Below are 13422 nucleotides of genomic sequence, written 5' to 3'. Positions count from 1 at the left end.
TGACGAGTGTACAGAGGGGCAACATCGCCTGGCTATCCCATCCACAGATGCTGCCTGACCCGCTGAGTTACCGTGCCACTCGGGTGTCGCCGGGCTCCCTGCCGTTTTTATGAGGGGCTGGTGACTTACCTTCCACTCACCGGCATCGTCGCACCCGTCCCCCGCCGTGAAACCTGCCCAGGTCAGCTGCAAGACAACGGCCAGGGTCAGACCAGGGGCAAAGCAAGGCAAGGGAGGAGGGGGCAGGAGGGGGGGGGGGGGGGGGGGGGGGTTAGGAGGAGGAGGGGGTTAGGAGGAGGAGGGTTGAGGGGGTGGGGGGGTCAGGAGGGGGTTTGAGGGGGGTCAGGAGGGGGGTTGAGGGGGGGTCAGTCAGCAGGGGGGGTTGAGGGGGGTCAGGAGAGGGAGGTTGAGGGGGGGGTCAGTCAGCAGGGGGGGGTGAGGGGGGTCAGGAGAGGGAGGTTGAGGGGGGGGTCAGTCAGCAGGGGGGGGGGTAATCAGGAGGGGGAAGTTGGGGTGGGGATGGTCAGTCAGCAGGGGGGGGGGGGGTGGGTCAGGAGGATTGAGGGGGGTCAGTCAGCAGGGGGGTTGGGGGAGATGGTCAGTTTTGTGGGGGGGGGCAGTTGAGGGGGGGGGGGGTCAGCAGCCGGGGGAGTCTTGAGGAGCTGGTGAAGGGGGAAGGAGGCACGATGGTACAACTTTGCTCACTGGGTCTCTGCATCCACTCACCACACTGACCCAGGCAGTGAGCACATGCACTGACCAACAACTCACACCCACCCCCTGACCCAACATGTTGGAGCTGTGGGCTCGATGTTTGTAGGTGTAGTTTAGAGACACAGCATGGAAACAGGCCCCACCGAGACCACACAAACCATCCACCACCCGATCACGCTGGTTCTATGAGATCTCACTCTCCCACCCAATTTACAGAGGCCCAATTAGCCGACAACCCCGCACGTCTTTGGGATGTGGGAGGAAGCTGGACACCAAGATACCTTAAGGGGTTGGACAGGCTAGATGCAGGAAGATTATTCCCGATGTTGGGAAGTCCAGAACAAGGGGTCACAGTTTAAGGATAAGGGGGAAATCTTTTAGGACCGAGATGAGGAAAATATTTTTCACACAGAGAGTGGTGAATCTCTGGAATTCTCTGCCGCAGAAGGTAGTTGAGGCCAGTTCATTGGCTATATTTAAGAGGGAGTTAGATGTGGCCCTTGTGGCTAAAGGGATCAGGGGGTATGGAGAGAAGGCAGGTACAGGATACTGAATTGGATGATCAGCCATGATCATATTGAATGGCGGTGCAGGCTCGAAAGGCCGAATGGCCTACTCCTGCACCTATTTTCTATGTTTCTAAGAGGAAACCCACACGGTCACTGGGGAAAAGTTGCAAACTCCACACAGGCATTGCCTGAGGTTGAGATTGAACCTGGAAATCTGGCGTTGTGAAACAGCAGCTCTACCCGCTGCACCCAAATTACTCAAAACGTCACCTATCCATGTTCTCCACAGATGCTGCCTGACCCGCTGAGTTACTCCAGCACTGTGTGAAACGTCACCTATCCATGTTCCTGTGCTGTTATCAGGCAACTGAATCATCCTACCACAACTAGAGAGCAGTGCTGAACTACTATCTACCGCTTTGGACACTTGGACTATCCTTGATCGGACTTTACCTTGCACTAAACATTATTCCCTTATCATGTATCTCTAGACTATAAATGGCACGATTGTAATCATGTATTGTTTTTCCACTGACGGGACAGCTCGCAACAAAGCCTTGTCACTGTACCTCGGTACACGTGACCATAAACTCGACTGGACTGAGTTACTAAACTGAGTTACTAAACTAAACTGTGCCTTTGCCAACTAAACCAAACCATGCATGTAAGCAGTGGGCGGCACAGTGGCGCAGTGGTAGAGTTTCCCCCTCACAGCGCCAGAGACCCAGTTTCCATCCTGACTACGGGTGCTGTCTGTACGGAGTTTGTACGTTCACCCCGTGGGTTTTCTCCGGGTGCTCCGGGTTTCCTTCCACACGCCAAAGACGTGCGGGTTTGTAGGTTACTTGGCCCGCAGTAAATTGTCCCTAGCGTGCAGGGAGTGGGTGGGAAAGTGGGAGAACGTGGGAACTGGTGCTACGTGGAGATCGCTGGTTGGTGTGGACTTGATGGGCCGAAGGGCCTCTTTCCATCATGTACCTCTGAACGTAACTAAAGTGAATGCAAGAGCAGCCAATTACCTCAACCTGACCCCCCCCCTCAGCGTGACGTCACCCCCTCCCCACTCAGTTACTCCCCCTCACCATGCAGTCACCCCCCTCCTCCCAGATGTAGTGAACCTCCTCATCCCCACCAGTGCATCCCCACCCCCCACACCCCCGCCGCTGAAGTAACCCCCTCCCCCCACACTGACGGGCACAGTGAACCCCGGATATGGCACGGCACAGTCCCATTGCCCCCCCCCTCTGCCCCGCCCTAGTTTGTGTGTCCCCTCCCCCCCCCCCCATGTTGTCTCCACCCCCATGGGCCCCCAGTCCCATTCCTCCCCCCCCATTGTTCCCCCCCCCCCCAACCCCCCGGCCACCCCATCGTCACACAGCTCCCCCCGCATTCACATCCCCCCCCCCCAACGCTCCCCCCTCCTGTAACCCCCCCCACCGCATTTCCCCCCCCCCCCCCACCCCCTCCCCCCCCGTTACCTGCTGCTCCTCGGACGGCGTGGTGCACTGCGACATGGAGGAGGGTTTCTGGGGGTCGGGGTCTGCCATGGAGGGGGGGTGGGGGGGGCTGCCACTGAGTGGTCCCCGTGGGGATGTGCAGTAGTAGGTGCCCGACGTGTCCCTCACCCTCATCCAGCCTGCGGGTAGGTCTGTGTCCTTCTCCAGTGGCTCCCTCTGCCACACGCCATCTGTAGCACGGGGGGGGGGAGGGGGGGGGCGAGGGGGGGGAGCAGTGAGCGAGGGGGGGTGAGGGGTGGAGGGGCGAGCGAGGGGAGGGGGGTGAACGAGGGGGAAGGGCAAAGTGGAGCAAGGGGTGGATGATGCGAGGGGAGGGGCGATGAAGGAAGGGGAAGGGGACAGTGAGGGGGGGACAGTGAGGGGGGGACAGTGAGGGGGGGACAGTGAGGGGGGGGGAGGGGCAGTGAAGGAAGGGGCAGTGAGGGACAGAGGGGGGACAGTGGGGGGGGGACAGTGAGGGGGGGACAGTGAGGGGAGGGGAAATGAAGGACAGTGAGGGGGGGGACAGTGAGGGGGGGACAGTGAGGGGGGACAGTGAGGGGGGGGACAGTGAGGGGGGACAGTGAGGGGGGGACAGTGAGGGGGGACAGTGAGGGGGGACAGTGAGGGGGGACAGTGAGGGGAGCGAATGAAGGAAGGGGCAGGGTGAGGGGGGACAGTGAGGGGAGGGACAGTGAGGGGGGGACAGTGAGGGGGGGGACAGTGAGGGGGGGGACAGTGAGGGGGGGACAGTGGGGGGGACAGTGAGGGGGGGAGGGGGGGGACAGTGAGGGGGGGACAGTGAGGGGGGGGGACAGTGAGGGGGGGACAGTGAGGGGGGGACAGTGAGGGGGTGAGGGGGGGACAGTGAGGGGGGGGACAGTGAGGGGGGGGAAAGTGAGGGGGTGGACGATGCGAGTGGTGGATGAGGGGGGACAGGGGGGATGAGTGGGAGGGGCAATGAGAGGAGGGGCAGTGAGTGAGGGGGGGCAAGGGGTGGACAGTGAGGGGGGGGGCAGTGAGGGAGGGGGGAGGGGGGGAGTGGGGGAGGAGGGGGAGGAGAAAGGTGTGGACGATGCGAGGGGTGAAGCGAGGGGCGGTGGGAGGGGCGAAGTGGAGCGAGGGGGGGGCAAGGGGTGGATGATGCAGTGAGGGGGGGGGATGAAGGGATGGGGCGCGAGCGAGGAGGGGGTGTAAGTGTGAGGGACGAAGCGAGGAGGGGGGGATGAGGGAGGGGCAGTGAGGGGGGGGAGGAGGGACAAGCGAGGGGAGGGGATGACGAAGGGGGAGGGGAGGGGTAGTGAGGGGGGGATGGAGGGGCAGTGAGGGGGGGGGGGTGGGTGAGCAAGGGGGAAGAGGTGATAACGAGTTATGTGGACAGTGGAGTCTGTTTAACCTATTCTCTCCTCTCCCACAGCCAACAATGGTGCATTGTTTTCTTGGTCACCGTTCCATGCGCATCTACCGTTCACTTGTTCTGTTACCATCTTATCCTCTCCTTCCCCATTCCCCTGTCTCTCTGTCCCAAGAACGGTCTCAACCCAAAACATCACCCCTTCCTTCTCTCTGGAGATGCTGCATGACCTTCGGTGTAAACCAGTGTCTCCAGGTCCTCCGACACACTCTTCCACCACCTGCTCTGGCAAGCGATCTGGGTATCAACTACTTTCTGGACAAAACAACTTCCCTCAAATCCCCATTAAATTACTTTAGTACAGGTGGCAGAGGTTAGTACTAATTCTTGCCCAGAGTAGGGGAATCGAGGACCAGAGGGCACAGGTTCAAGGTGAAGGGGAAAAGATTTAATAGGAATCTGAGGGGTAACTTTTTCACACAAAGGGTGGTGGGTGTATGGAACAAGCTGCCAGAGGAGGTAGTTGAGGCTGGGACTATCCCAACGTTTAAGAAACAGTTAGACAGGTACATGGATAGGACAGATTTGGAGGGATATGGACCAAGCGCAGGCAGGTGGGACCAATGTAGCTGGGACATGTTGTCTGATGTGGGCAAGTTGGGCCGAAGGACCTGTTTCCACACTGTATCATTCTGTGACATGTCCATAAGTGAAAGGAGCAGAATGAAGCCATTTGGCCCATCAAATCTTCTCCGCCATTCAATCATGACTGATCAATCTTTCCCTCTCTGCCTCTCAACCCCATTCTGCTGCCTTCTCCCCGTAACCTCTAACACCCGTACTGGTCAAGAATATGTTAATCTCCGCCTTTAAGATAACCACAAGGGCGTTGCAGCGGTAGAGTTGCTGCCTCATAGCGCCAGAGACCTGGGTTCGATCCTGACCTCAGGTGCTGTCTGTACAGAGTTTGTACGTTCTCCCCGTGACCGCGTGGGTTTTCTCCGAGATCTTCGGTTTCCTCCCACGTACAGGTTTGTAGGTTAATTGGGTACAGTAAATCTAAATTGTCCCGAGTGTGTCTGAGATAGTAATAGGTCGATGCAGAATCGATGGGCCAAAGGGCCTGTTTCTGCGCTGTATCTCTAAGCTAAACTAAACCATTGACATCCTCCCTAGCTGTCTCTGGCAATTAATTCCGCAGATTCACCACCCTCTGGCTCAAGAAATTTCTCCTCATCTCCTTTTAACTTTCTTTAATCGGACTTCAATGTAATATTTTGCATTAAATGCTGCACCCTTTAATCTGTGCACTGTAGATGCCTTGATTACAATCATGTTTTGTCTTTTCTTTGACTGGGTAGCACGCAATAAAAGCTCTCACCTGTACCTCGCTACATGTGACAATAAGAAACTGAACAATGATCTGCTAAGCCGGGACCTGTGAAGGCAGGGAAGCTGCAAGCCGTCTCCATCACCTTGTCCACACTGGCCGGTCCCAGGGATGCAGGGGTTTATTGTACGGGGACTGAGCCCGCGATCTCTGGAGAGACATTGAGGTCTACGTTCACCTCTTGTCTGGGTAGACACAGGGGAGTTCCCCTGGAGTTGTGGACGCAGCCCAGACCCTCACTCAAACCAACCTCCCTTCCATCCACTCCATCTACACCTGACGTTGCCTCGGCAAGACCAGCAGCATAATCAAGGACCAGTCACTCCCTCTTCTCCCCTCTCCCATCGACCCGAAACAACTCCTTTAAACTTTCACCTTAAACCTGTGCCCGTTAGTATTTGATAAAGGTTCTGACTGTCTACCCTATCAACGCCTCTTTATTTCATAAACTTCTATCAGGTCTCCCCTCAACCTCCGACATTCCAGAGACAACAACCCAAGTCTGTCCAGCCTCTCCCTGTAGTGAATAGCCACTAACGCAGGCATTGTTGTGGTCAACTTCCTCTCACCCTCTCCAAGCTCCCCCTGCAGCTGAAGCCCTGTAATCCAGGCAGCATTGTGGTAAACCTCCTCTTGTACAACAGTAACATGATATGCCCACTTCTACACTCGGTACCGTGACTGACGAGGGCCGGTGTTGGCAGTGACTGGGAATGCCCGGATAACCGGGAGCCGTTACCGTGCTGCGCCGTGCGGTACTCAGCTCACTAGACGAGCTCCAGGAGACTTTGCCCTTTGCCCATGCTATCCTGCGCCATGCCACACCACCCAATGCTATTACCGTACCCAGGTGGTCGGGCGAGCTCAAGGAAGCGCTGCCTGTTGCCGCACCGCACCACCCTGCGCAGTGTCGTGCTGTTACTGTACCGGCCATTACTGCGCCGCACCGTGCACCATGCAGCCCGGCGCAGCCCCATGTGGCACCACGCTGCCCCATGCCACACCACATTGCCCCATGCAGCCCCATGCCACACCACGTTGCCCCATGCAGCCCCATGCAGCACCGCGATGTCCCATGCCACACCACGTTGCCCCATGCAGCCCCATGTGGCACCACGCTGCCCCATGCCACACCACATTGCCCCATGCAGCCCCATGTGGCACCACGCTGCCCCATGCAGCCCCATGCCACACCACGTTGCCCCATGCAGCCCCATGCCACACCACGTTGCCCCATGCAGCCCCATGCAAGCACCGCGATTGTCACATGCCACACCACGTTGCCCCATGCAGCCCCATGCCACACCACGTTTCCCCATGCAGCCCCATGCCACACCACATTGCCCCTTGCAGCACCGCGATGCCCCATGCAGCCCCATGCCACATCACGTTGCCCCTTGCAGCACCGCGATGACCCATGCAGCACCATGCCACATCACGTTGCCCCTTGCAGCACTGCGATGCCCCATGCAGCCCCATGCCACACCGCGTTGCCCCATGCCACACCACGTTGCCCCATGCAGCAGCCCCATGCCGCACCATGCTGCCCCACGCCACCCTGCGCTGCCCCATGCCGCCCGGCGCTGCCCCATGCAGCCCCACGCTGCCCCACGCCACCCTGCGCTGCCCCATGCCGCCCGGCGCCGTTACCGTACCAAGGTCGTCGGGCGAGCTCCAGGACGCGCTGCCCTGTGATAGGCTGGTCCAGCTGGAGTCCTCGTCGCTCGGCGCCGTGTTCCTCATCCCGAAGAAGAGGCAGGATGCCTTCCTGTCGTGGGGGGGGGCCTGGGTCGGCACCTCCAGCCCCCCCTCGTCCTCGTCCCCCTCCCCCTCCCCCTCCTGGTCCGCACTGTCCCCCGGGTGGAGGTGCAGGAGGGGGGTCTGTGTGTCGGCCTCTCCCTCCAGTGACAGCTCCAGCCCCATGTAGTACTGCAGGAAGCCGCCGGTGTTGCCAGGCTGGCTGTCCGCTGGCCCTTCGGCCCGCGCCTCCGGTCCCACCTCTGGCCCAGTGACGTTGCGGTTCTGGTCTTGCCGCACGTGCTGAGCCGCTCTCCGTAGCTGGTTGCGCCCGTCCTTCACCCACTTGCAGCTGCCGGTGTCGGTCGCCAGCCCCATTGCCGCCGGCAGGTCGGTGGAGGCGTACGCTGTGCGGCCTTTGGGGGGCCCGCAACGCTTCAGGTCGGCGTTGAGCAGCTCGTTGTGCGAGGAGCGCAGGTCGAGGGTCAGAGACGGGGCCACACAGCCGTTCACGTTGACCACCTCGCCCTGGTTGGCCATGGCTCCCAACGCCACTCCACGCTCACTCTGCTGGACACAGGACAGCATTAGCACTGCACACCCAGGCCACTCAGCCCCTCACTCCCTGCTAGCACAGCTTGGCATCACAGCACTGAACTGGAGGGCAGGAAGGAAGACAGACACAAATTACTGGAGTTACTCAGCGGGTCAGGCAGCATCTCTGGAGAGAAGGAATGGGTGACGTTTCCGGTCAAGGCCCTTCTTCAGTTCTTCAGAGGCTGAGGAAGGGTCCCGACCCAGAATGTCACCCATTCCTTCTCTTCAGAGATGCTGCCTGTCCCGCTGAGTTATTCCAGCATTTTGTGTCTATCTTCAGTGTAAAGAAGCACCTGCAGTTCCTTCCTCCATACAACTGTACAGCCTGGGGACTGACCATTCGGCCCACATCTCAGACCACTACTAGCCCACTGACCGCAACTGTGGTTGGTTGCACTACCCACCTTGACGTTCATGTACATGTACTGTGGCTGTTATACCAATGTCCCCAAGACTCTCTGGCCTAAGCTACAGGGAGAGGTGGGGCAGGCTGGGACTATTCCTTGGAGCGTAGGAGGATGAGGGGTGATTTTATTGAGGTGTATAAAATCATGAGAGGGATAGATCGGGTGAACACAGAGTCTTTTACCCAGAGTAGGGGAATCAAGAACCAGAGGACACAGGTTTAAGGTGAGAGGGGAAAGATTTAATAGACACCTAAGAGGTAACTATTTCCACACATGGTGGGTGTATGGAACGAACTGCCAGAGGCGCTAGTTGTGGCAGGTACAATAACAAGATTTAAAAGACATTTGGACGGGTACATGGAGAGGACAGGTTTAGAGGGATATGGGCCAAACGCGGGCAGGTGGGACTAGTGTAGATGGGGCACCTTGGTCAGCATGGGCGAATTAGGCAAAAGGGTCTGTTTCTGTGCTGTGTGACTCGAAGACTCAGAGCCTTCACGAGAGGGGATGGGAGACCCAAGTTGGGACAGAATTAATCTTGCTGAGGTGGGTGGGGGGGGACAACAGGGGAGAGGGGGACTCGGGGGGGGGGGGGGGGCGGAGGAGGGAGGGATTAAAACTCGGTGCAGATAGATGGTATCAATTTCTCCCCTCCATGGACAGGCCACTGATGAGGGACATTGCATGAACAGCACCTCAGATTTCACTTGGGCACCCTGGTAGTATGAACGTTCACAAGTGATAGCAGTAGAATTAGGCCATTCGGCCCATCGGGTCCACTCCGCCATTCAATCATGGCTGATCTCTGCCTCCAAATTCCATTTTCCTGCCTTCTCCCCACAACACTTGGCACCCGTTCTAATTAAGAATTTGTCTATCTCTGCATTAAAAATATCCACTGACTTGGCCTCCACAGCCGTCTGTGGCAATGAAATCCACAGATTCACCACCCTCTGACTAAAGAAATTGCTCCTCTGCTCCTTCCTAAAATGCAGGAAACATGTTCCCGATGTTGGGGGAGTCCAGAACCAGGGGCCACAGTTTAAGAATCAGGGGTAAGCCATTTAGAACGGAGATGAGGAAAAACCTTATCACCCAGAGAGTTGTGAATCTGTGGAATTCTCTGCCTCAGACAGTGGTGGAGGCCAATTCTCTGGATGCTTTCAAGATAGAGCTCTTAAAGATAGCGGAGTCAGGGGATATGGGGAGAAGGCAGGAATGTGGTACTAATTGTGGATGATCAGCCATGATCATAGCGAATGGGCCGAATGGCCTACTCCTGCACCAATTGTCTATTGTCTAAAAGAACATCCTTTAATTCTGAGGCTATAACCTCTCGTCCTAGACTCTCCCACTAGTGGAAACATCCTCTCCACGTCCACTCTATCCAAGCCTTTCACTATTCTGTACGTTTCAATGAGGTCCCCCCTCAACCTTCCCAGTGGTATGAATGTTGACTTCTCTACTTAAAGTACTCTTTGTTTTCCGTCCCTCCCCCACCCTGGTTCTCCGACTAGTCTCACTGTCCTCCTGATTAAATATTACTGATTGTGTGCCTCGTTGTCACCTTCCCCCCAACCAACAATGAACCGTTCTATATTCTGAAGAAGGGTCTCGGCCCGAAACGTCACCAAATCCTTCTCTCCAGAGATGCTGCCTGTCCAGCTGAGTTACTCCAGCATTTTGTGTCTGCCTTCAGGGACATTGATAAGATGCATGGTCAGCGTTTCCCCGCAGGGTCGGGGAGTCTAAAGCTAGAGGGCACAGTCATGGCACTGTACAGCACGGTAACAGGCCCTTCGGCCCACTTTTCCATACTAACCAAACTAAACTAACATTCCGGGCCAGCGTTTGGCCCATATCCCTTCCTATCCATGCATCTGTCCAAATCTCAAGCCCGCATCTGTCCCAATGTCTTTTAAATGTCATAATTGTACCCGCTTGTACAGCTTCCTCTGGCAGCTGGTGCCAGATACAAGATACAAGATACATTTATTTGTCATGTACCAATTGGTACAGTGAAATGTGTGGTCGCCATACAGCCATACGAATATTAAAGAGCACAGAACACGGACAACCCTATGAGTGTAGAAGTTGCCCCTGAGGTCCCTCTTAAATCTCTACCCTCTCACCTTAACCCTGTGCCCTCTAGTTGTAGAATCTTCTACCCTGGGAAACAGACTGTGAGCGTTCACTTTATCTGTGCCCCTCATGATCTTGTACACCTCAATAAGGTCACCCCTCAGCCCCCTACGCTCCAAAGGACAAAGTCCCGGCCTATCCAACCTCTCCCTGTAACTCAAGCCCGCAAGCCCTGGTAACATCCAGGTGAATCTCTGCTGCACCCTCTCCGACATATCGCCATCCTTCCAGTAGCAGGGTAACCACAACTGCACACAGTGCTGGAACATGAGGCTCCACTGGCTGGGGAGCTTCATTCTGAAGTAATCGTCCCCACATTGACTGAACCTTGCCTCGTTCCATAAGGTCACAAGAAACAGGAGTAGAATTAGGCCATTCGGCCCATCGTCTACTCAGCCATTCAATCATAGCTGTTCTATCTCTCCCTCTTAACCCCATTCTCCTGCCGTCTCCCCATAACCTCTGACACCCGTACTAATCAAGAATCTATCTATCTCTGCCTTAAATATATCCACTGACTTGGCCTCCACAGCCGTCTGTGGCAAAGAATTCCACAGATTCACCACCCTCGGTATAAACAAATCCCTCCTCATCTCCTTCTTAAAAGGACGTCCTTTAATTCTGAGGCTGTGACCTCTAGTCCTAGACTCTCCCACTAGTGGAAACATCTTCTCCACATCCACTCTACCCAAGCCTTCCACTATTCTGTACGTTTCAATGAGGTCCCCACTCATTCTTCTAACCTCCAGCGAGTACAAGCCCAGTGCCGACAAACACTCATCATAGGTTAACCCACTCATTCCTGGGATCATTCTTGTAAACCACCTCTGGACCCTCTCCAGAGCCAGCACATCCTTCCTCGAGATATGGGGCCCAAAATTGCTCAAAATCCTTTACTAACCTATCGGGGGTGGGAGAACAAATGGGTGACGTTTCGGGTCGAGTCCCTTCTTCAGACTGAGTCAGGGGAGAGGGGGACGTAGAGATATGGAAGGGTAAGGTGTGAAAATGACAGATCAAAGGGACAGATAAAGATTGGTTCGTTGTTAGCTCTGGGGAAGGTGACAACGAGCCATACAGTCAGTAATATTTAATCAGGAGGACAGTAGAATGTAGGAGAACTAGGACTACATTCTATATTTCCTTGATCACTCTTCCCTTTGATCTGTGTTTTCACACCTTACCCTTCCACATATCTATGTCTCCCTCTCCCCCGACTCTCAGTCTGAAGAAGGGTCTCAACCCGAATAGTCATCCATTCCTTCTCTCCAAAGATGCTGCCTGACCCTCTGAGTTCCTCCAGCATTTTGTGTCTATCTTCAGTGTAAACCAGCATCTGCAGTTCCTTCCTGCACAGTTGATCTCAGAGATGGGGAAGCGTCTTACGTGATAGGAGCAGAATTAGGCCATTCGGCCCATTGAGTCAGCACCGCCATTCAATCATCACTCTGCTGATCTATCTCTCCCTCCTAACCCCATTCTCCTGCCTTCTCCCCATAAACTTTGATGCCCTTACTAATCGAGGATCTGTCTATCTCTGCTTCACCAAAAATACCCTACGACTTGGCCTCCACCGCCGTCTGTGACAATGAATTCCACAGATTCACCACCCCCTGGCTAAAGAAATTCCTCCTCGTCTCCATTCTCAATGTACGTGCTTTAGCTCAGATTACAGAGCAGACACTAGCGTTCGAGAGAGACGCTGTTTGCTCACGCAAGTGTCGCCTCTTGGAAAGTGACAATTAGTCTGTAGTGTGAGGCTACATTTGGCAGCGCGGTTGCCACAGCTTCAGCCCGTCACCAGCTGCCACGCTCCCTCTCGCAGTAACATCGCCGAACACAGACCTGCTCCCCGGTGCCCCAGCGCTCTGCTGCGTCTCTGCCCCGGTGATCCGCTGCATCTCTGCCCCTGCGCTCCGCTGCATCTCTGCCCCTGCGGCCCCTGGATTCAGCCCACAGCCCCGCTGCAGACAGCAGGCTCCAGTCTCCGCCACACAGACAGGTTCGCAGGCAGCCCATCCCGTGCAGGAGAGGTGCGACGAGCTGCACCTGCTCACATGCACCAGCGCCGAGAGCAGCCGTGCATCGCACTGCACCGTCCCCCTCGCTGCTTCCTGCCACACTCGCAGCACAGCCCCGCTATGTACCCACAAACTCCTTCCCCTCACGCACACCAGCACTACCCTGCCCAGCCCACACCTCCTCTCCCCGCTCTCAACACAGCCATGGAGAGATGGCCAGGTAAGGACGGACAACCGGGGGGGGGGGGTGGGGGGGGGGGGGGGGGAGGGTGAGAGCTGGAAGGGAGGGGGTGAGATGTGCTGGGGTTGGGGCAGGAGGCATGGGGTAGCGGGGGGGGGGGGGGGGGGGTGAGAGACGAGGCCGGTGGGGGGCAGGGGGTGGGCAGAGAGGGTGAGGGATGGGATGTGGGGGTAGGATGTGGGGAGTGAGGCGTGAGCGTGGGTAAGGGAGGGGGAGGAGAGTGAGAGGCTGAGTGGCCAACTCTGCTCCTAGTTATGGTCGTGATGGGGGGAGGGAGAGGAGAGAGAGAGGGGGTGGGGTGGGGTGGGTTGGTTGGGGCTGGGGTGGTGTGGGGTGTGGGGAGGGGTTGGGGAAGGGGGAGTGGGGGGGTTAGTGTGGGAGTGTTGGGTGGGGTATGTGTGGGGTGGGGTGGGTGTGGGAGGGGTGGGGGGTGGGTGTGGGAGGGGGATGTGTTGATGGTGAGGGGGTAGTTGGGGGAGTGGGTGTGGGAGGGGTGGGGGATGGTGGGTGGAGGGGGTATGATGTGTGATTGTGGGTGGGAGGGGGTGGGTGTACTATGTGGGGGTGTGTGTGGGGGTTGGAGGGGAGGGGTGGGTGTGAAGGGGTATGTGTGGGAGGTGTGGGTGGGGAAGGGGATGGGTGTAGATTGGGGTGTGTGGAGGTGGAGGAGGGGAGGGGGTGGGGTAGGGTGGAGGAAGGGGAATGGGTGGGATTTGGCGGGGAAGTAAGGGCGATGGGTGTGTAGAGGGGTGGGTGGTGAGGGGGGCGAGAAGGGTGTGGAAGGGGAGGGGATGAGTGTGGGTGTGGGGGGAGG

General features: G+C 57.0%; 1 protein-coding gene across 1 annotated transcript in view; it reads right to left on the bottom strand.

Annotated features, from left to right (window-relative positions):
• Window positions 1-12380, bottom strand: part of LOC129698443 (amyloid beta precursor protein binding family B member 1-like) — a 34240-nt gene extending 21860 nt beyond the window's left edge. The window contains 6 exon segments of the mRNA XM_055637588.1: window positions 130-186; window positions 2702-2781; window positions 2783-2821; window positions 2824-2910; window positions 7119-7767; window positions 12192-12380. Of these exon segments, the coding sequence (XP_055493563.1) occupies window positions 130-186; window positions 2702-2781; window positions 2783-2821; window positions 2824-2910; window positions 7119-7767; window positions 12192-12365 (1086 nt within the window). The 5' untranslated portion in view covers window positions 12366-12380.
• Window positions 12381-13422: the final 1042 nt, after the last annotated feature.

Source organism: Leucoraja erinacea, chromosome 6, assembly GCF_028641065.1.
Source record: "Leucoraja erinacea ecotype New England chromosome 6, Leri_hhj_1, whole genome shotgun sequence".
Taxonomy (NCBI): domain Eukaryota; kingdom Metazoa; phylum Chordata; class Chondrichthyes; order Rajiformes; family Rajidae; genus Leucoraja; species Leucoraja erinaceus.
The sequence above is the reverse complement of the archived record's forward strand: the minus strand, read 5'-3'. Positions and strand labels throughout refer to the sequence as shown.